This window comes from Peromyscus leucopus, chromosome 7 (assembly GCF_004664715.2).
Source record: "Peromyscus leucopus breed LL Stock chromosome 7, UCI_PerLeu_2.1, whole genome shotgun sequence".
Taxonomy (NCBI): Eukaryota; Metazoa; Chordata; class Mammalia; order Rodentia; family Cricetidae; genus Peromyscus; species Peromyscus leucopus.
The window spans coordinates 34684161-34709005 of NC_051069.1; the positions used below are offsets into that span (position 1 = coordinate 34684161).

A 24845-nucleotide genomic window follows, 5' to 3' on the forward strand; every position below is an offset into this window, starting at 1 on the left:
TTTAATTGGCAGACATCCTGTGGTCTGTTTCTAAGTTTTAATACATGGTAAAGGACTGGAATGATTTAGGTTCTCTTGTTTTGCAGCATCCAAATGTGCTGTCACACCCCACCACCTTTTGGATCAGTACCAGTTTTATCTAGATGAGTTATTTCTCTCCTATCTGGAAGATAGAGATTGAATGGCCAAATAAAGCCTGCTGGCAAAATTAACAAGATTATTATTTTTATTTTTGGTTTTTTTCGAGACAGGGTTTCTCTGTGTAGCTTTGCGCCTTTCCTGGAACTCACTTGGTAGCCCGGGCTGGCCTCGAACTCACAGAGATCTGCCTGGCTCTGCCTCCCGAGTGCTGGGATTAAAGGCGTGCAACATCACCGCCCGGCTAAACAAGATTATTTTTAAGGTTCTTTCACTAACCTTTCACTTCCTAGTTCCCTATTCCTGCTTAAATGATTTACTAAACACCTCCATTCTCCAGTGATGACCAGGAAGAGATCATTGACACAACAGGGCCAGGCCCTTTTTCTTATTCCCCCCAACCCCCATCAAAAAAAGATCTGTATTAGTCTATTGGGATTCCAGATGTCTTACTTCAAATGTCCAAGGAATCAGTCATTGATAATATGTATGGAGAATATCTGTGTTACCTTAGATTTACATGTGACCACATATTCTTCTGTTCCTATACATTCCCTTCAACTGTAGCCTAAATTAGAGAGTGAATGCAGAATTACAAATACGCTTCCAAATGTATACAAGGAAAATAAAGATAACACGTCAGTGCTGGATATTTGTAAATAAATTTGCAAATAAATTTCTCAAACTGTATTCTCGTGTAATCTTTCTGTATGTGTAGCACACATCAATGTTCCATAAAGGAGACAAACTCTGCTTCCTGGATATTGCTGCATGCTAAACTTGCCATGGTACCAGAGGAAGGATGAAGTGAGGTTTTAATGAGACACAATTAGACAGTAGAGTAGGAGCCCTGCTGCCATTTCTTGTTATTGAATATAATAGCCCCCATTGTTATCTTTCATGGGTGGGTGGGACAGACTGAGACCAGAGGAACTTACCCTCTTTCCTCTCTAACAACTCGTTGCTGGTTCCTCAAGAGTCTCACCTCTGCTCATCTGGAAGAACTGGCTTTGGAAGAGTAAAAGCTAACCTGACAGAGCCAAAGAATCTTCTTTTTCTTAAATTGGGTATTCCTCACAATTGGGATGTTCTAGAAATCATGATCTGATGTAGCTCAAATTCATAGCGATAAATCTACCAAGAGAATATGAAGGAAAGTAACATACCAGACCTCAGTGCCACCGCATCCTACATCACACTGAACTTGCTTCTGGCTTTTCAATCTTTCAGACACCATTAAAAATCCAGAAATGCCTGTCCCTTAGGACATGCCATCTCTAAGGTGATCAAATAGGAAGAGAAGAAATAATGAAGTTTGTTTTTATGCCTCAGTTCATAATAATAGATGTACACTTTCCACCAGGGATTAAACAATTCCCAGGGTACACAAATATGGAGTCTTTAAAGCCATTCATGAATTTAAGCCTAGACTGGTTGTGATCAATATTCACTAATTATAATTCTACTATATTACTTTTAGTGAATAAAATAGTATTTAATAATCTTTTGTAATAATTTTAATATCTTGAGTGCTATTAAATATTCAATAATAAACCCCAAATTATTTTATAGGCACAAAATTTTTCATTCAGCTATTTTTAATATCAAATATAACTTATACAAAGTAATGGGCTTTGTATGACATTTTCACTTATACACATAATGTACTTCCATTATACTCACCTATTTGGTCAAACTTTGTTAACTCCCCCCACACACACATTTTCTATTACTGCATGGCTAGTAGTTCCCCTTTTCATGTACCCTCTTTCTGTATTCTCCGTGTTTCTGTTCACTTGCCTTTGAGAATAACTTTTCACTTTTTCCATCCAAAAGACATTTTAACAAAAGACATTTTACTCTACTTTATAACTGAACAAAATTTTCATTGTACAATACCACAATATGTGAGCTATCATCTCACTATGTAGTTGAGGCTAGCCCAGAAACTTGTTATTTAGTGCAACTCACCATCCTCCAAGCTCAGCCTTCCAAGTGCTGAGGTGATAAGCATCCACCTCCATGCCCACCTCACTCCATCTTCCCAATCCACAGGTCGGATATAGACTGACTCCATGTCATGGCTTTGTGAATTGTGTTCCTATATGATTTGTATCTTATAGAACTGACTTTGAATTTGGAGAGTTTATCCTCTGTAAGATATTTCTGGTTCATTTGTAAGCTCACATTTTTTTTACTACATTGGGAACCTTCCTACATTGGTTTTCATGGTGACCACACTAATTTACATCCCACCAACAGAGTAATAGGTTCCTTTGGTCACATGGACTCACTAATGTTATAAGTGTGTTTGTTTATTTGTGATGGTAATATTTTTGGCTACAATAAGAATAGAATCTTGATGTAGTTTTGATTTACATTTACTCATGCCTGAGAATACTGACTACTTTTTCAGGATTTTATTGACTGTTTATGCCTCATCTTTTGAGAACTTTCTGTTCATATCATTTGCCTATTTTCTGACTGGATTATTATGGGGATTTTTAGTGTATAATTTTGAATGATTTATGTACTCTAGATAGCAATCACTTGTTGGATTAATAATGTCAAACAACTTCTTCTATTCTAGAAGGTGTCTTTTGACACTCCAAAATTAAAGGACACACACACACACACACACACACTATATATATATACACATCCATTTAATCATCATAAATTTTTCTACTTTGCTCTTAAAGGATCAAGTCAGGTATATAAAAAAAGGATCCCATACACAAGCTATGATTTTTCATAGAACCAGCAAGATATTTCATAGGAAGAAGACATTTGTTGCTGTCTCTGAAAACTAGAGTTCAACAACCTGATCCCACAGGTGAAAGTTAAGAACTGAGTACAGCAATTTATCTTCTTATGTCAACTGTGTCATGTGCACCCTACATACACACACACACACACACGCATGCACACGCACACACACACACACATATAAACAAAGAAACATGAATATATGCACATGCATACACACATAATTAACACATATACACAATCTATGTACCTATATGCACACATATGAATATACACACATATATGCATACATACATATATACATGCATACAAATATATACATATGTGCACACACATAAATACATATACATACACATAGACATTCACTTGCATATACAAATGCATATATACATACATGCATACACACATACATGCATATACACATATAAACACACACATATATAAACACATGCCCACATGCATACACAAACATACAAATGTATATACACCTACACCTGCACACACATTTGTGTATATATATACATATATACATATACACATGTATACATATACACAAAAATATGTGCATATATGCACACACATACACATGCATGCACACATATGCACATAAATACACATTCATGCATATGCACACACATACATATAAACACATATATATACACATACTCATGTACATACATCAATGGTACTTGATGGGCAGCTAGTCTAGAAGCTATAAGCTCCAGGTTCAGTGAGAATTCCATCTAAACCTAACATGGAAAGTGATTAAAAGAAGTCACCCAACATCTGCTTTGGCTACCACATGCATGTGCACTGTAGATTGAATTTTTCCTGTGAATTTTTTCTGTGTCCTACCAGATCCTGCAGCCAGTCAGACCCAAATAAATACACAGAGGCTTATATCAATTATGAACTGGATGACCTATGGCTCAAGATTCTTGCTAGCTAGCTCTTTTAACTAAACTCAGTCCATTTCTATTAATCTACATGTCACCACGTGATCCATAGCTTTACCTGTGTGCCATTACATACTGCTCCCAGGATGGCAAGATGGCATCTCCTCTGCCTCTCCTTCCTCTTTTCACTATCTCCCTTGGATTTTCCTGCCTAGCTCCATCCTGTCCTGCCATACACCAATGCAGCTTTATTTATTAACCAATCAGAGAAATACATATTCACAGCATAGAGAAAGACACCCCACAGCATTTCTCCTTTTCTCTCTAGTCAAAAATGAAGGTTTTAACTTTAACATAGTAAAATTGCATATAATAGAACAGTTATCAAGCAAGAATTAGAGTTACAGTATCTAGTCTATTTGTATTTGGCAAAATTAAAGAAAATATTCTATCTATCATATATTTGTGAGTCTGAAGTTTCAAATCTAATTTATCTTTTATCATGACTAAGGAAAACTAAAATTATAACTATCTAGTCTTCAACTACATCAAAGACCCCAAAAGATATAATATTACCTAAGTAAATAGGAAGAGCATTGTAAGCAACTTCAGAAAATCTAGAATGACAGAGATGGCTGTCTGTCTGGAGAGTCACCCAAAGTTCCTCTACAATGTTGGGGCACCCATCTTCAGCCTATAAGCCTAGAGTTTCTCAGTTGCTTCTCCCTGAGTCCAGTAGAATGCTTGGCAGTCTCTGTGAAGCAGGAACCCAAAGAAACATTTCACCTTCTAAATTTCAGTGGTCACCTTCCTATGGGTCCTGCATGTCTGGTTTATATAACTTATTATCAGCAGTCTAGGCATGAGCAGTTTCTTGACCAAATGGCTATTTTTGCCAAAAAGAATATAAACTCCATATAGAGTATCTACAATGCCCATATTTCTCTTTGAAGTAAATCTGTGTAGCCAGGAACAGATATGTCTCACTGTCCAGAAAGTGTAAGTTTTTAAAACATTTTAAATGCCATATACTGTAGGTCATTGAAGTGTTTTAAGATTACCTACCTAAAGGAATTATATCTATGTGTACCTAGAAAACTTGCATGACTCTAAGTTTGATTATCATGGATGACTAATTATTAATCTTTATTTCTTAATTGTACATTAAAATTTCAAATGAGCTGCACAAACATAATACCTTAAACAACAGGAGAAATATATATATATATATATATATATATATATATATATATATATAATTTGACAAATTAATTTTAAATTTGTATCAATAAACTAAAATCCATAGCAATATAAAACATTTCAAACAAGTTGTTGTTCTTTAAATATAGATTCAATAATCTACCCTTTCATCCTATCATATCTATAATATCCCCCTTTCTTCTTTAGAAAGGGATTGGATTTATAATCGACCCTTTTTAATAAAAACAAACATTTATAAATAATATTTTGAGAATTTGGGCATAGCTTCTCACACTACTTCCTGCTGGCTGAGGGTGCTGATAGTCTAATGGGGATCCTAAGAAAATTAAAAATTATGGTCAAGTCCTAATTAGAATAGTCTGTGAGGCTGTATTGCCTGAGCCAGTTGCCTTGAAGCCATTCTGAATGTTGGATCATCTGGACCACAGTGTCACAGGAGATCTTTCAGGGTATCTTGGCTGATCAAACCATATTAGCCTGGAAGAAATCAACGGGTTCTCATCTTCTGTGGAAACAAAAGTAGAATCTCTTTCTGAAAGACACAAATTTTGAAGTCAAGACACCTTTAAAATACACATATTGGATTAACTCAGCAACCTTTATAATCAAATGTCTTTCTGCATTTAAAAATGCAAAAGACAATACAATCCAGACTCTGTGTATAATTTCCATCTTTACATGGCTCATTTTTTATATTACATTTTTTTAACATTTTTAATTAAATTTTTTTATTTTATAATTTAATATGATTTTACATATCAGCCACAGATTCCCCTGTCCTCCCCCCCTTGCCCCCCACCACCACCTTCTCCCCAGCCCAACCCCATTCCCATCTCCTCCAGGGCAAAAACTCCCCTGGGGATTCAGTTCAACCTGATAGATTCAGTCGAGACAGGTCCAGTCCCCTGCTCCCAGGCTGAGCAAAGTGCCCCAGCATAGGCCCCAGGTTCCAAACAGCCAGCTCATGCACTAAGGACAGGTCCAGGTTCCACTGCCTGGGTGCTTCCCAAACAGTTCAAGCTAATCAACTGCCTCACTTATCCAGAAGGCCTGATCCTGATGGGGGCTCCTCAGCTATTGGTTCATAGGTCATGTGTTTCCATTTATTTGGCTATTTGTCCCTATGCTTTTTCCAATCTTGGTCTCAACAATTCTTGCTCATACAAACCCTCCTCTTTCTCACCAATTGGACTCCTGGAGCTCTACCTGGGGCCTAGCTGTGGATCTTTGCATCTGCTTCCCTCAGTCATTGGATGAAATTTCTAGCACGACAATTAGGGTGTTTGGCCATTTTGTCACCAAAGTAGGTCAGTTTGGGCTTTCTCTCGACCATTGCCAGTAGTCTATTGTGGAGGTATCTTTGTGTATTTCTGTGGACCTCTCTAGCACTTTGCTTCTTCCTATTCCCATGTGGTCTTCATTTATCATGGTCTCTTATTCCTTGTGCTCCTACTCTGTTCTTGATTCAGCTGGGATCTCCCGCTCCCCTAAGCTCTGTTTCCCTTGAGCCTTGCCCTTCATTACCCCCACTCACGTCCAGATTGTTCATGTAGATCTCATCCATTTCTCTGTCATTGGACAATCCCTGTGTGTTTCTTAGGGTCCTGTTTTCTAGGTAGCCTCCCTGGAGTTGTGAGTATCAGTCTAGTCATCTTTGTTTTACATCTAGTATCCTCCTATGAGTGAATACATACCATATTTGTCTTTCTGAGTCTGGGTTACCTCACTCAGGATGATTTTTTCTAGATCCATCCATTTTCTTGCAAACCTCATGAGGTCATTGTTTTTCTCTGCTGAGTACTACTCCATCGTGTATATGTACCACATTTTATTTATCCATTCTTCAGTTGAAGTAGGAGGGCTACTGATTTTTTTTGAGTTAATCTTGTATCCTGCTATGTTGCTGAAGGTGTTTATAAGCTGTATCAGTTCCTTGATGGAATTTTTGGGGTCACTCATGTATACTATTATGTCATCTGCAAATAGGAAAAGCTTGACTTCTTCCTTTCCAATTTGTATCCCCTTAATCTCCTTATGTTGTCTTATTGCTCTGGCTAGAACTTCAAATAATATATTGAGTAAATATGGGGAGAGTGGACAGCCTTGCCTTGTTCCTGATTTTAGTGGAATAGCTTTGAGTTTATCTCCATTTAATTTGATGTTGGCTGATGGCTTGCTGTAAATTGCCTTTATTATGTTCAGGTATGTTCCCTGTATTCTTGAACACTCCAAGACCTTTATCATGAAGGGGTGTTGGATTTTGTCAAATGCTTTTTCTGCATCTAGTGGATGATCATGTGGTTTTTATTCTTTGAGTTTGTTTATATGGTGTATTACATTGACAGACTTTGATATGTTGAACCAACCTTGCATCCCTGGGATAAAGCCTACTTGATTATGGTGGCTAATTGTTTTTATGTGTTCTTGGATTCTGTTTGCCAGTATTTTATTGAGTATTTTTGCATCAATGTTCATGAGGGAGATAGGTCTGTAGTTCTCTTTCTTTGTTCCATCTTTGTTTGGTTTAGGAATCAGGGTAATTGTAGCCTCATAGAAGGAGTTTGGTAATGTTCCTTCTGTTTCTATTTTGTGGAACAATTTAAAGAGCATTGGTATTAACTCTTCTTTGAAGATCGGGTAGAATTCTGCATTGAAACCATCTGGTCCTGGGCTTTTTTTGATTGGGAGACTTTTAATGACTGATTTTATTTCCTTAGGGGTTATTGGACAATTTAAATAGTTTATCTGGTCTTGAATTAACTTAGGTATGTGGTACCTATCCAGAAAATTATCTCTTTCTTTAGATTTTCCAGTTTTGTGGTGTAGAGGCATTTGAAGTATGACCTGATGATTCTCTGGATTTCCTCATTGTCTGTTGTTATGTCCCCCTTTTAATTTCTGATTTTGTTAATATGGATGCTCTCTCTTTCTCTGTCTGTCATTTGGTTAGTTTGGATAAGGGTTTGTCTATCTTATTGATTTTCTCAAAGAACCAACTCTTTGTTTCATTAATTTTTTTGTCTTGTTCTATTTGTTTCTATTTTATTGATTTCAGCTCTCAATTTAATAATTTCCTGTCATCTATTCTTCCTGGGAGACTTTGCTTCTTTTTGTTCTAGAGCTTTCAGGTGTGCTGTTAAGTCACTAGTGTGAGATTTCTCCAACTTCTTTATGTGGGCATTTAGTGCTATGAATTTCCCTCTTAGCACTGCTTTCATAGTGTCTAATAAGTTTGGGTATGTGGTGTCTTCATTTTCATTGATCTCTAGGAAGTCTTGAATTTCTTTCTTTATTCCTTCCTTAACCCATTGGTTTTTCAGTTGAGCATTATTCCGTTTCCATGAGATTGTAGGATTTCTGTAGTTTTTGTTGTTGTTGAAATCTAACTTTAAACCATGGTGGTCTGATAGAATGCAGGAGATAATTCCAATTGTTTTGTATCTGTTGAGATTTGCTTTGTGGCCAAGTATGTGGTCAATTTTAGAGAAGGTTCCATGGGGTACTGAGGAGGTATATTATTTTTTGTTAGAATGGAATGTTCTATAGATATCGATTAAGTCCATTTGAGTCATAACATTAGTTATGTCCTTTATTTCTCTGTTAAGTTTCGATTTGGGAGATCTGTCCAGTGATGAGATTGGGGTGTTGAAGTCTCCCACTATTAATGTGTGGGGTTTTATATGTGATTTAAGCTTTAGTAATGTTTCTTTTACATATGTGGGTGCCCTTGTGTTTGGGGCATAAATTTTCAGAATTGAAACTTCATCTTGGTGGATCTTTCCTATGATGAGTATGTAATGCCCTTCTTGATCTCTTTTGATTGACTTTAGTTTGAATTCTATTTTGCTGGATATTAGGATGGCTACACCTGCTTGTTTCTTAAGACCATTTAATTGGAAAGTCTTTTCCCATCCTTTACTCTTGGGTAGTGTCTATCTTTGAATTTGAGGTGTGTTTCTTGTATGCAGCAGAAAGATGGGTCCTGCTTTCATATCCATTCTGTTAGCCTGTGTCTTTTTATAGGTGAATTAAGTCCATTGATATTAAGGGATATTAATGACCAGTGACTGTTCATTCCTGCAATTTTTTGGTGATAGTGTGTGTGTACTTCTCTTCTTTGGGGTTTACTGCTGTGGTGTTATTTATTGCCTGTGTTTTCGAGGGTGTATATGACTTCCTTGGGTTCTCCTACATTTGTTTCATTGCTTTTTCATGATTTTCTTTCAGGGATTTATTGTTTTCTTCTGCTTTATTTGTCCTTTCCTCTAGTTTTTTATAGCGTTCTTACCATTTTTTGTTTGTCTCTTCCTCCATTTCATTTTGGATTTCTTCTTTATAAGCCTCTAGCATCTTTATGATGTTATTTATAAGGTTGCTTTCTTCTGCTTCTTCCATTTGGTGGTGTTCAGGTCTAGCTGTTGGAGGAGGGCTAGGTTCTGGTGATGCTGTATTGCTCTTTATTTCGTTGTATGTACTTCTGCCTTGATGTTTGCCCATCTCCTTGTGGATTCATTCTTGGTCTTATCAGTGTCTTGTTCCAGACAGAACTGACAGATTCAGGAAGCCTCTCTGGGCCAATGGGAACTGGGGGCTGGTCTCTGAGTCTCAGGAAGTGGCTGGGTTCTCCACGGATGGGTGTTGGGGCAGGGCTTGGAGATTGCAGGGTCTGCCAGTGGCATCTTGGACAAGGGGAAACTTTTTTTGGGGGGGGGTCCTGCCCGATAGCCAGAACCTGGGGCCAAGTTGGGCAGGTCTTCTCCAGAATGGCTGCTGCCCAGGGATGGGTCCTAGGGTCAAGCCTCCCTGCGTATGATCCCAGGCACTCACCTCTGGTCCATATGGGAGTTCAGGGCTTGATGGAAGCTGGGGGCTGGTCTCTAAGTCTATATGATAGTCATATAGCTCTTGCAAATCCCAAACCCAGTTTGCTGTGGGCCACAGGAATATATCATAAGAACTCAGCTGGTTATGGCAAAGTCACTACATAAAGGAATCAGGGATTTCCTCCAGAGGAAGCCAAATCCCAAGGAGTTTTTGGTGTTACTTGGCTTGTTATATATCAGCTGTATTCTGTTATGAAAATCATGTGTGCCTTCATAGCTTTCCCAATTGTCTTTTCCCTAAGAAGGGCTAACAGTGTGGACTGATCACTCTCTGGACACACACATTCCAGGCATTTGGAGAACTGCCTTAGGAAAGGCTTTCTCTGGAATCAGATATCTCCCTTGGCTACTGTCAAGGACTAGCAGTAATAACAGTCCACTTGCAAGTCTCCTGATAAGATAAATTCCACAAGGAGACACCACCTAGGTCAGGTGGACGTTAGTAATAGCTTTACACAATTCAGCTCGGACCCTCCTTTCTTACAGCCTTACCAACTTTATAGACTGCTAACTCCTTACCTAACCACTTCTAGGAATATTTAGATAACCTTCTGCACTGACAGCTATGCTCAGCCAGAACTCCAGTTCAAGCCTCCCTGTAATTATCATTAGCAGCATCCGGCCAGGTCCATCCCCAGATGGAGAGAAGTACTTTATCAGAGATACCTCTGTACTCTCTAAGAACAGACTGAAGCATCTGGGCCACCTGTTTGAGAAGGCATGGCAGATGTGCCAATTAAGCCTTTCTTCCTTCTTTCCCAAACCTTGCCTCCAGTTCCAGATCTCCCTTTAACTATCACTAGAGGCATCTAGCTGTACACAGGTTGCCTAGCGAATGAGCTCACTTCCCCCACCCTGCAGAAAAACGGCAGATAGCTTGGACAAATAGGAGCCACAGGAAAAAAAGAAGACAGTTTTATTTTCTCCCATTGACCTAGCAACTTATAGATTCTTAACACTTCCTACCAATCACATTTAAGATTATAGTTGAGCACATAAGAGCCCTCTTCTTAGATATTACCTGAATTTAGCCTTTAGTTAATTCATTTCCCCATTGGTCACTTCCCTTTGGGGTTGCAAATGATAATTAACGGTTATTACCTCCCTATGTGATTCTTTTTGTTTCTTTTTATTATTATTATTATTATTATTATTATTATTATTATTATTATTATTTTATTTTACAATTTTATTTTATTTTACAATACTATTCAGTTCTACATAATAGCCACAGATTCCCTTGTTCTCCCCCTTCCTGCCCCCTCCCCTTCCCCCCAGGTAACCCCCATTCTCATATCCTCCAGAGCAAGGCCTCCCCCAAGGACTGAGATCGACCTGATAGACTCAGTCCAGGCAGGTCCAGTCCCCTCCTCCCAGATTGAGCCAAGCGTCCCTGCATAAGTCCCAGGTTTCAAACAGCTAACTCATGCAATGAGCCCAGGACCTGGTACCACTGCCTAGATACCTCCCAAACAGATCAAGCCAATCAACTGTCTCACCTATTCAGAGGGCCTGATCCAGTTGGGGGCCCCTCAGCCTTTGGTTCATAGTTCATGTGTTTCCATTCATTTGGCTATTTGTCCCTGTGCTTTATCCAACCTTAGTTTCATCAATTCTCGCTCATATAAACCCTCCTCTTTCTGGCTAATTAGCCTCCGGCACTCCACCCTGGGCCTAGCCATGGATGTCTGCATCCAGATTCCTCAGTCCTTGGATGGGGTTTCTGGTCAGAATGGCTAAGATCAAAAACACTGAAGACACTTTATGCTGGAGAGGATGTGGAACTACGGGAACTCTCCTCTACTGCTGGTGGGAAGGTAAGCTTGTACAACCACTTTGGAAATCAATATGGCGCTTTCTTAGAAAATTGGGAATCAATCTCCCCCAAGATCCAGCTATACCACTCTTGGGCATATACCCAAGAAATGCTCAATCATACCACAAGAACACTTGCTCAGCTATGTTTATATCAGCATTGTTTGTAATAGCCAAAACCTGGAAACAACCTAGATGCCCTTCAACTGAAGAATGGATAAATAAATTGTGGCACATATACACAACGGAATACTACTCAGCAGAGAAAAACAATGACATCATGAGGTTTGCAGGCAAATGGATGGATCTAGAAAAAATCATCCTGAGTGAGGTAACCCAGACTCAGAAAGACAATTATGGTATGTACTCACTCATAGGAGGATACTAGATGTGGAATAAGGATGACTGGACTGCTACTCACATCACCAGTGAGGCTAACTGTAAAACAGGACCCCAAGAAAGACATGAAGATAGCCCAATGATGGAGAAATGGCTGAGATCTACATGAACAACCTGGACATGAGTGGGAGCAATGAAGTGCGAGGGTAGAGGGAAAGAGAGCGGGTGATCCCAGCTGGATCAAGAACAGAGAGGGAGAACAAGGAATGGGAGACCATGGAAAATGAAGACCACACGAGAAAAGGAAGAAACAAAGTGCTGAAGAGGCCCACAGAAATCCACAAAGATACCTCCACAAAAGACTGCTGGCAATGGCCGAGAGACAGCTGGGACTGACCTACTCTGGTGATGGGATGGCCAAACACCCTAATAGTTGTGCCAGAAACCCTTTGTGATTCTAATCACCCCTCCTCTTGACCCTGGAAGCCTGGTTTTGCACTGCTAAGGGAATACTTCTTGTAATGGTATACATACCAGGACTCCCAGGGCACGAGGACAGAGAAGAGAAAGGAGAATGGAAGAACAAGATGGGTAAGAACTTGAGAGGAACGAACTGAGATGGGGAAGAACTAGATTGAAGAGCTAGAAGAGAGGACAAGAGAAACAAGATGGAAGATGAGGAAGAGCCAGATGGGGAAGAACAAGATGAGGAAGAGCCAGATGAGAGAGAAGGAGACGGGAGAGGAGCTAATAGGGGAAAGGACTAGATAGATGAGAACCTAGAAGGGATAGAACTAGATGAAAGAATTAAAATAGAACCTAGAGGGACAGTAGAGAAATATAGAGAAATCAGACAAGGAAGGAGCTAGGCATGAGAGCAGAATAGAAGCTGTGTAGAGAGAGAACTATCACAGAATAATAATAAAGTGTATGAACTAAAGAGTTTAATGTACATAGATTCATTTCTTTTCATCAAAGATTAATTATTAGCTGCTTGTAGATTCTTCCTGGACCCTGGGAGGGGACTATCGAGGGGCTGGACCCCCATAGTCCCCGATACCAGTTATAGGATTTCAAGAGATAATCTAGTGGGATTATCCAGCAGTGGACAATCACATAAAAATACTACCCATGACCTAAAGGGCTGTTACCTGTCCCCAATTAGAAGTGAATCCCATTGTTTAAAACTGATACACAGGGATCTGAAACACAAGCTATCATGAACCATGAAGTTGAACAGCTGCAGCAGAGATAGAGAGAGCTGTGGGAATGTATTCATGAAATTGGACTGAGTGTGGGAGGAAGCTGCCTCTCTGCCACAGGTTTTACTACTACAGAGACAGAGAACTCTGAATCTCTAAAAAAAAAAAAAAAAACCCAACTGGCATCTACAGTGGCCAGATATCCAACCAGGTGACTAATAACTTTCTCCAAACCCCAGTTCTCTTGGTAAAAACTCCCAAGCCAGAACATTAGTCAACCCAGGTGTAGTAAGTGGGAACTGCAGAAAGGTAGAAGAATATGATCAGCCCACGTACTTCAAGTCTAAGTGTGACCAGGAGAGGGACTAGTTATATAAACACAGGAAGCTACTGAAATGAAAACAGCTCTACAGACATCTACTAGATGCCCAGGACATGAGAGTGAAAGCACAACTGAGTCCTGTCATGCTCCATACATCTTCCAGATCTCAGGTTTTGAAGAGGCTGCTTCAAAAACTTCATCTGTTTTTGCATGTGTGTTAAATATTCAAAACTCATGATAAAGTCTGAAGGGGCTTCCTACTACTAGATTTTCAAAGATTGGAGGCAGTCAGAGATATGCAGACTGGTAAGAATTAGTTGAGCATACAATCTCTTGTCTTATCTGTAATTTATAATCACACACACACACACACACACACACATATATATATATATATATATATATATATATATATATATGCAATCATAGTTGATGACCACATATATGATTGTGAGTGTATTCAACCATAAAGTAGAATGACGTTGTACTATTGACAGGAAATGAATGCACTGGAGATCATCACAGTTGGCAAAATATGCAAAACCTACAAAAATTTCATGTTTTTGCTTACTTTTAGATTCTAGATCATATATTATACATACATATTTGTACAACTTGAAAAAGAAGTAAGCCTATCTGAGAAAAGATGGAAGGGAAAAAAGGAAGCATATAGGAAATGCAAGTGGTGGAATTATTACATTTATGAATGAAAATGTCTATGTAACTCTTACCACTATGTACAATTAATATACACCAAGAAAAGAAGAAAAGAAAAATCAGTGAGTCTGAGGAGCAAAAGCAATATGAAATATCTAGATGAATAAAAGCAAAGCAAAGTAGAAGGGGGCTCTGTGTGGAGAGAAAGTAAAGCAGCGTTTTTGGGAGCCTAGTAAAGAGAGGGTGACAAGCAGTGATGAAAACCAAAGTTCAGCTATACACATTTATCATCAGAATGTCATAATGAAGCACATTATCTCCTATGATAACTTCAAAATCTAAAATAATAAAAAGAAATAAAACTTGTTTAGATACATATTTATAAAAAAATTAAAATGTGACGATATACTATGTTGTTTTATGTCATCATAAAGAAGAATTATGTCATCTGAAGGAAAATGAATGGAATTGTAGGTATCTGATTTAAATAACACAATCTAGAATTAGAAAAAATACTACCTTTTTTCTCTTATACACAGAAGCTAGGTTTTAAATATATGTTATATATTTAACATTAAATATTAGTTAAATAATTGATTAAATTATGTATTAATTGTTTAATTAATTAGGTAATGATATTTAATATTATATATAATAAAACATGAATATAGAGAAATATGAAAGGAGAGGAAGAAATTTATAAAGAGAGAGTAGACAACAACAGGGTGGTGGGGGTAATAATGAGAAAATGTCACATCTTTCATATGAACAATCAACAATTAATTAAAATTATGTACATATACATATATTCACATATGTATGCACACATATGTGACATGAATGCTTAAGGAGAACTTTAGAGGATGAGAAAATAGGGACCAGAGAGAGTACAGAATGGTTGACTGGGAGAGTGAATGCTCGTGAATATAAGCAAGGCACTATGACATATAAATAGCAATGTTACAAGAAATACATTTTGTATGATAATTGAAAATTAATTAAATTAGCTTGTTCAGTCCCCCAGTAAAACATCAGCCACAATTGTAGCATTCCACAGAACACTATACATGGTACTCCTCAAAGCTTTCCCATTCATCCTTCACATTGGAAGTTCAGAAACTGACAATGAAGAACATCCTGAGAGCCAGGTACATGTCTGTAACGCCAGCACTCAGAAATCTGAGTTCAACCACAACCTGACTACCTAAAAGAGACCCCCCAAACCGAACAAACAAGCAAACAAACAAACAGCAAGAAGCCTGATGAAAATCTACCAAAGTGAGTTAAATGAGCTATTCTTCCTACGATCCTGAAACAGATAAGGAATGTGAGATAAAAACCAAAAAATTCCCAAGTGTGGTGGAAATGTATGCCTGCATGGATGCCTACAATCCAGCACTGGGGAGGAAGGAAGACCGTAAGTTCAGATCAGAATGAGCAACAGAGAAAGTTCTTATCAAAACTAACTAACTAAACAAACAAACAAATAAATAAATAAATAAATAAGAAACACAAATAACTCTGAATGTTATATATACTTTAAAAACAATATATTAATATTTCTACATTAATTATTACAAATGTATAAACTAGTATGTGATAATAGCAGGGGAAATGTATGTATATCATCTACTATCTCCAACACTTATCTGTGAACCTAAATCAATTCTAATAAACACCACGTTGAAACATTCATAAGAAACTAAATGAGACTAGCAGATTAAACACAAGAATAAATTTTTAGTAAACTTAAAAAATCAATAAAATATTCAAAATTAAATGAAAAAAGTGACTGGAAATTAGTAGAATCAATCGTACATTAGTCATCTTCAGTCAACTTATTGAATATTTATTTAGCAGCCAGAGAGGATAAAGTAGAAGAGAAAATAAAAACTAAAAACTGTAGCTGAAGATATACACCTACAATTCACCTAACTACACTATGAGACCCTGGACTCTTTTCACTGTTATTGTTTGTTTGGATTTTTGTTTTGTTTTTTGGTTTGGTTGCTGTTAGTTTTGATTTTTAGAGATGGGTTTCTCTGTGTAGTCCTGGTTTTCCTGAAACTCACTTTATAGACCAGGCTAGTCTTGAACTCACAGACATCTACCTGCCTCTGCCTCCTGAGTGCTGGAATTAAAGGCGTGCACCACCACCACCCAGCAGCCATAGACTCTTAGTAGTATTTTTTAGCGAGTTGACTAAATGAGTTTCATATCCACTATTAGATCTGAAATACTGGTCCTAATTGAGACCTAATCACTTATACATGCAGCTAACTCTACTGAATAAAATGTTCTGAAATACTTTCTTTAAGATGATGCCAATTGTCAATACATATTTTTTTAAATTATTCACTGACCTGTTAACTTACGTCATATAAACTTTTACAGATTATATTACATTTTATAGAAAAATATCAGAGAATAAGATACATTCAGTATATAGCATATTAAGCAAGTATTCTAGTTTGGGGACAAGGAGATGGCTTAGTTTACCAATGTGCTTGCCACCTGAGCCTAATGACCTAGGTTGTATCTTCATAACCCACACAAAACTGGATTTAGTGTTCAAGCATCTGTAATCCCAGTGCACTTGTGGGAGGTGGAGACAGGAGAATCCTTAGAAGCTCACATCCCATCTATCCTGGCTTACCACACATTGAAGGTACCCTGCTTTGAACAACTTGGAAAATGATAGTAACACCTAATGGTGGACTTCCAATCTTCAAACACAGCTACAGATTTTAAATATTTATAAAATGCATCCAAATTTTAAAATATCCCAGAAAATAAAAGTCATTTTTATTTTTACTAAATATGACCTCAAATAAAATATATTTAAAGTTACTAATGAAAATATATAATTGTTCTGAAACACAATTCATCAGTCCATGTACTTAATTGTTAATGACTATATCCTAATTTCGCTTATAGTCTACATTAATAAGGAATCATGTATGTAAATACTGAGTTTTTATTATATTATTTGTAAATGAAAAATAAAATTCTACATATTTTGTTTATGAGAAACAATGCTACTGTGTAGATATCTACTGTGTGGGGATTAAATTGAATAAAATATGCTTCATCTGACATAATTGTAACTTCTTTTCAATGAAATTATCCATATGAATATTATAAAAAACAAGTCTACGAAAATACACAGATAATTAAAAGTGAAGTAACATTGACAAAAAAAAGCAATACCAAAAAATTACAGTCTTCCAATTTCTTACAGAACTATTGTTTCTGATTAAAATCTGTCTTTCCTCTGAAACTTAATCAATGATTTCTTTAATGCCACCTTAACATCTTTGTTCCTCAAACTATAGATCAGGGGGTTGAGCATGGGTCCAACATTAGTGTAGAAAACTGAAGATATTTTTCCTTGTTCCACAGATCCAGAAGAATATTTAAGATACATGAATGCCGCTGATCCAAAGTAGAGAGAAATTGCCATGATGTGAGAGCTACAGGTACTGAAGGCTTTTGATCTCCCTTGTGTGGATTTGATATTGAGAATGTTGGCAAGGATGAAAACATAGGAAATGAGGATGGTAAAGCTGGGCACTGTGATGTTAATACCCACAACTATGAGAACTACAACCTCGTTGACATAGGTGCTGGTACAAGAAAGTTGGAGGAGGGGCAGGATGTCACACAAGTAATGGTTGATGACATTGGCATTGCAGAAGGTCAGTCTGAGCATGCAGCCTGTGTGGGCAGAGGCTCCAGCAAACCCCATCACATAAGCAGCAATAGATATCACAGAACAGACCTGAGGGGACATGGTGACCTTATACAGCAGTGGATTACAGATGGCCACATAGCGATCATAAGCCATTGAGGTCAACATGTAGCATTCAGAGATGACAAAAAAGAGAAAGAGAAAGAGCTGAGTCATGCAGCCTACATATGAGATGGCATTCTTCTCGGAGACAAAGTTCATCAGCATTTTGGGACTGAAGACAGAAGAGTAGCAGAGATCAATGAAGGAGAGGTTGAAGAGGAAATAGTACATGGGAGTGTGCAGGTGAGGATTGAGGCCAATTAGGGTGACCAGGCCAAAGTTTCCCACCACTGTGACAATGTAGATCATTAGAAACAGGTAAAAGAGGGGCAGCTGGAGCTCTGGACGGTCTGTCAACCCAGCAAGAACAAACTCAGTCACCAAGGAGACATTTCCAGCCAGCATCTTATCATTGAAAATCTGGGGAGATAGAAAAAAATTTTTAATTGGCAGACATCCTGTGGTCTGTTTCTAAGTTTTAATACATGGTAAAGGACTGGAATGATTTAGGTTCTCTTGTGCAGCATCCAAATGTGCTGTCACACCCCACCACCTTTTGGATCAGTACCAGTTTTATCTAGATGAGTTATTTCTCTCCTATCTGGAAGATAGAGATTGAATGGCCAAATAAAGCCTGCTGGCAAAATTAACAAGACTATTTTTAAGGTTCTTTCACTAACCTTTCACTTCCTAGTTCCCTATTCCTGCTTAAATGATTTACTAAACACCTCCATTCTCCAGTGATGACCAGGGAGAGATCATTGACTTAACAGGTCCAGGCCCTTTTTCTTATTTCCCCCAACCCCCATCAAAAAAGATCTGTATTAGTCTATTGGGATTCCAGATGTCTTACTTCAAATGTCCAAGGAATCAGTCATTGATAATATGTATGGAGAATATCTGTGTTACCTTAGATTCACATGTGACTGCATATTCTTCTGTTTCTATACATTCCCTTCAACTGTAGCCTAAATTAGAGAGTGAATGCAGAATTACAAATATGCTTCCAAATGTATACAAGGAAAATAAAGATAACACGTCAGTGCTGGATATTTGTAAATAAATTTGCAAATAAATTTCTCAAACTGTATTGTCGTGTAATCTTTCTAGATGTGTAGCACACATCAATGTTCCATAAAGGAGACAATCTCTCCTTCCTGGATGTTGCTGCATGCTAAACTTGCCATGGTACCAGAGGAAGGATGAAGTGAGGTTTTAATGAGACACAATTAGACAGTAGAGTAGGAGCCCTGCTGCCATTTCTTGTTATTGAATATAATAGCCCCCATTGTTATCTTTCATGGGTGGGTGGGACAGACTGAGACCAGAGGAACTTACCCTCTTTCCTCTCTAACAACTCGTTGCTGGTTCCTCAAGAGTCTCACCTCTGCTCATCTGGAAGAACTGGCTTTGGAAGAGTAAAAGCTAACCTGACAGAGCCAAAGAATCTTCTTTTTCTTAAATTGGGTATTCCTCACAATTGGGATGTTCTAGAAATCATGATCTGATGTAGCTCAAATTCATAGCGATAAATCTACCAAGAGAATATGAAGGAAAGTAACATACCAGACCTCAGTGCCACCGCATCCTACATCACACTGAACTTGCTTCTGGCTTTTCAATCTTTCAGACACCATTAAAAATCCAGAAATGCCTGTCCCTTAGGACATGCCATCTCTAAGGTGATCAAATAGGAAGAGAAGAAATAATGAAGTTTGTTTTTATGCCTCAGTTCATAATAATAGATGTACACTTTCCACCAGGGATTAAACAATTCCCAGGGTACACAAATATGGAGTCTTTAAAGCCATTCATGAATTTAAGCCTAGACTGGTTGTGATCAATATTCACTAATTATAATTCTACTATATTACTTTTAGTGAATAAAATAGTATTTAATAATCTTTTGTAATAATTTTAATATCTTGAGTGCTATTAAATATTCAATAATAAACCCCAAATTATTTTATAGGCACAAAATTTTTCATTCAGCTATTTTTAATATCAAATATAACTTATACAAAGTAATGGGCTTTGTATGACATTTTCACTTATACACATAATGTACTTCCATTTTACTCACCTATTTGGTCAAACTTTGTTAACCCCCCACACACACACATTTTCTATTACTGCATGGCTAGTAGTTCCCCTTTTCATGTACCCTCTTTCTGTATTCTCCGTGTTTCTGTTCACTTGCCTTTGAGAATAACTTTTCACTTTTTCCATCCAAAAGACATTTTAACAAAAGACATTTTACTCTACTTTATAACTGAACAAAATTTTCATTGTACAATACCACAATATGTGAGCTATCATCTCACTATGTAGCTGAGGCTAGCTCAGAAACTTGTTATTTAGTGCAACTCACCATCCTCCAAGCTCAGCCTTCCAAGTGCTGAGGTGATAAGCATCCACCTCCATGCCCACCTCACTCCATCTTCCCAATCCACAGGTCGGATATAGACTGACTCCATGTCATGGCTTTGTGAATTGTGTTCCTATATGATTTGTATCTTATAGAACTGACTTTGAATTTGGAGAGTTTATCCTCTGTAAGATATTTCTGGTTCATTTGTAAGCTCACATTTTTTTACTACATTTGGAACCTTCCCACATTGGTTTTCATGGTGACCACACTAATTTACATCCCACCAACAGAGTAATAGGTTCCTTTGGTCACGTGGACTCACTAATGTTATAAGTGTGTTTGTTTATTTCTGAAGGTAATATTTTTGGCTACAATAAGAATAGAATCTTGATGTAGTTTTGATTTACATTTACTCATGCCTGAGAATACTGACTACTTTTTCAGGATTTTATTGCCTGTTTATGCCTCATCTTTTGAGAACTTTCTGTTCATATCATTTGCCTATTTTCTGACTGGATTATTATGGGGATTTTTAGTATATAATTTTGAATGATTTATGTACTCTAGATAGCAATCCCTTGTTGGATTAATAATGTCAAACAACTTCTTCTATTCTAGAAGGTGTCTTTTTTTTGAAATTTAAACAAAATTCACATTTTATTTAGATTGAAATAAACTGTACAAAATTGATCTTATTCACCAAAAATAACAGTAAAATTTTCTGTATTATTTAGATAAACCACAAAACATTTATTTTTGTAAGTGTTGCTTATAAATCAGGATGAGGCAGTAGACAGACATACTCATGTAAAAGACAGAAGGAAACAGACAAGCCAGGAGCTGCCTGTATGGATGGCCTTTGTCTCTGTCTTCACCGTGAAGCAGAAGTGAATTTACCTGTGAAAAAGCTTATGAAAGTGTGGGTCCAACAAAGGAATGTAAACAGCAACGACCAAATGGGGAGCAACAGGGCCTGGCTCTGCCATTCACTTGGTCCTTTGGGGTCCTTCCATCCTGACAGAACTCCACTGAAACCTGCTGGCTGAGCTCATACACTTCTGTAATTCCTGTGACTGTTCATCACAGTGGACTTGTTGCTTTTGCAGTGCTGAGACATGAGCTTACACATGCTAGACAAGTGCTCCACTAAGCTATACCCGAGCCCTTGTTTTTTTGAGACAGAGTCTCACTATGTAGGCCAGGCTGGCCTAAAGCTTGTGCTCCTCATGCTTCTGCCTTTCAAGTGCTGCTACCACAAATTTTAAACACCCATAACTCCTACAAGTCAATAGTCAATGATACACTTCACCGTAACACATTATAAAATGTATCTCTCATAAAATTCATTTTTCAAAGACCTGATAACTCAACAGCTGACAACTGGATCCACAATGATAAAGTTATATCTAAAATGATTTTAACTAAAGCAATTCCAGAGTGCCACTAGCAGGGAGGCATTCTGGCAATCCCAATGCCAACTTCTGCAAGAACAGATACTGAAAGCATGAGAGTTCAAATGGGGGCCATGTAACTATGTGGATTACCAACAGCTAATGATGCATTCAACTGGAGGTCTAGCCGCAAGGTACACAGTGATTAATTGACCTACTATACCTTACGGCTTTTCTTCCAAACAGCAAACATAAGACATTTTAAAAATCTTTTAGTTATTTTCAATGGTTTCTGAATTATTTGTAGGAAGCTCTGGTTTATTTGTATAGCGTTTAATGTATGTGTCCACCATTAAATCCAGATCATGTTTTATATCAAAATTTATGTTAAGCAAAGCCAAATTACTTGACCTGTGGTCTGTCAAAATGTTTCTCAAATATGCCTTGAGTCGCTTTCACCCATTTTCATAGCGCGCTTTCTCAACTTTCATCACAGGGAGAATACATAGGACCTTCAGCAAGGCATAGACATTGGGAAAGAACTTGATGTCAGGAAGATGGAGGGCTTCATAAATAGTGGATGGGATGTCGATGTCTTTCCCTCTGTGTTTCCACTTGATTCTCCAACAGGAAAGCTCGGCTGCAAGCGTTGTCAGGGTTGGGTAGGTCGCTCCTGTACATTTCAGCATGGAGCTCTTCTGAGGTGTTGAATTTGAGCTGCCCCATCACTGAGGGTACCAGAGATAGGCATTTCAGAGCTTTGAGGTGCTGTTCGGAGAATATGTCTTTAAGTTCCTGAATAATGTGCTCCACTGTTGGAACACTGAGGGTGTCTTTATAGTAATTCTTCGAGGTTAGCTGAGGTTCCAGGTTACCTTTCTGAGCCCTCCAGAATTTCCCTGGGAGTTTCATTTGAATGTCAAGTTTGGTTGCTAAATTTGTGGCTTCCTCAAACTAAAACTCATGATAAACTTCAATATTTTCCATCACTTCATTAAGTGAATGCAGTACTGCAGTCAAGCTACCAGCTGCAAAGTAGACATCAGAAGAAGTTTGTCCCTGGAGGTTCTTCCCAAAGGCCCTTGTAAAAGATAATACATTTTTAAGAACAACAACGGTAATGAAATCAAAATCTGTCACTGCACTACAGAGTACGAATGCTCGTCCGGCTATACAGTTATTCCACCTAATATTTGTGTCGCTATTTATACCATCTAAACATAAAACAAGTGCTTGTAGGAGATCCACTAAGATTTCAAAGGCGTCATGTCTGCCTGTCCACTGGGAATGGCCAATTTCCTTCAGCTCTTTACCCCGCTCTTCACTGTTCTGAAAAAGAACAGAAATTACATTGTCAAGTTCTAAAAGCAGCTGTGGTGATCGGTGGAAAAAAGAACAGACTTCCTCAATTGTTCCTAAAGCCACAGACACCCCTATCACAGGGACAGACTTCGTCAACCACTAATTTAAGGCACAGGAAGAGCAGAGTATGTAGATAGCCTAGGGGTATTTTTCTAAAAGTCTCAAAGCGACAACTTTCATTTTGGAAGAAAATCCACTGGACACAATGTAAGCCTGACCACGACAATACTCCATATTCAATCCCCATTTCTCAGTTATTGTAGTGTGAAACTTCATAGCCAAAATTTCTGCATCAGCTTCATAGGGCAGGAAGCCCACAAATTCTTCTCTCAGGTTATGAGCTTCATCGACAAACCTCACCAGCACAGGCAAGTGCTCTTCTCCTGCTATGTCCACCACATCATCTGTGATGATGGAAAAGAAGTGCGAGTCTCTCACTTCCCTGAGCGTCTCCTCCCGAATGCAGCTCTCACAGATATCCAGCATCTGTCTCTGCTGCGCTCTGGAGCAGAATAACGTGTTCACTGCTGTGGTCTCAAAGCGCTTCCGCAGGACCTCCTCTCCAGAGTTGATTCGGCACTCCAGGACGCCTGAAAGTTATCTGGAGCAAAGAGGCCTTTTGGGCTCTCATCTGCCTCGTGCCCATCCAAGGGTATGTTCTGCTTTCCCATGAGAATATGAGAATCAGAATCTCAAATAATGACTTGAGGTACTCTTTGTTCTCCTTCTCTTCAAGGGTCAAAGGTAACATGTTTCCATCCTGCTGGTTCACTGCTTCTGCACTGGGGTTCTGAGCATTGCTGTTAGTTTCCTGTTCTTGTTCAGAAGTTTCCTCAATTTTTTTTCTGTTTCAGTGACCTGATTTCATTTTCACTCAATTCTTTTATTCGTTTTCTGTGTCTGCTATGTGGATTGTTCAAATGACTGGTGAGATCAAATATTGTTGGTATTGCATTATCTCGAAGAACTGTACGATAAGGACTGGTTCTACAGATCATAGAGGTCTCAAAGTGTTTGGCACATAGTCGATAATGTTTATTTAGTTGATCAGGTGTTCTATCTTCTAAGTCTGTTCTCCTACAATTCTCAACCCACTTCTGGCATCTGGCCGGGTCCCGAGGGAACCTGAAGAAGGCCAGGTCCGACTGCGTGCTCTTCCGTGTGCAGTTGGGGGCTGCGCAGAAGTTCGGCATGGTCGCCCGGCCAGCAACCGGTCCAGCCCTCCCCTTCCCACCTCATCAGGGCAGCACGGACGCTCCGCGGGGCCGGGGAGGGGAGCTGGGCCGGCTGGCCTAGAAGGTGTCTTTTGACACTCCAAAATTAAAGGAGACACACACCATATATATATATATATATATATATATATATATATATATATATATGTGTGTGTGTGTGTGTGTGTGTGTGTGTGTGTGTGTGTGTGTGTGTATGTATATGTATATATCCATTTAATCATCATAAATTTTTCTAGCTCAAAATACCTTTTCTCTTAAAGCATCAAGTCAGGTATATAAAGAAAGGATCCCATACACAAGCTATGATTTTTGATAGAACCATCAAGATATTTCATAGGAAGAAGACATTTGTTGCTGACTCTGAAAACTAGAGTTCAACAACCTGAACCCACAGGTGAAAGTTAAGAACTGACTGCAGCAAGTTATCTTCTTATGTCAACTATGTCATGTG

General features: G+C 38.2%; 1 protein-coding gene and 1 pseudogene across 1 annotated transcript; both read right to left on the reverse strand.

The window, feature by feature from the left end:
* Positions 1-17498: 17498 nt before the first annotated feature.
* Positions 17499-18452, reverse strand: LOC114687782 (olfactory receptor 147-like). Its single transcript, XM_028862416.2, has one exon. The coding sequence runs from the start codon at positions 18438-18440 to the stop codon at positions 17499-17501; it is 942 nt and encodes a 313-aa protein (XP_028718249.1). The 5' UTR covers positions 18441-18452.
* A 3490-nt stretch (positions 18453-21942) lies between these two features.
* LOC114687776 lies at positions 21943-24361 on the reverse strand (annotated as a pseudogene).
* Between the last annotated feature and the right edge of the window lie 484 nt (positions 24362-24845).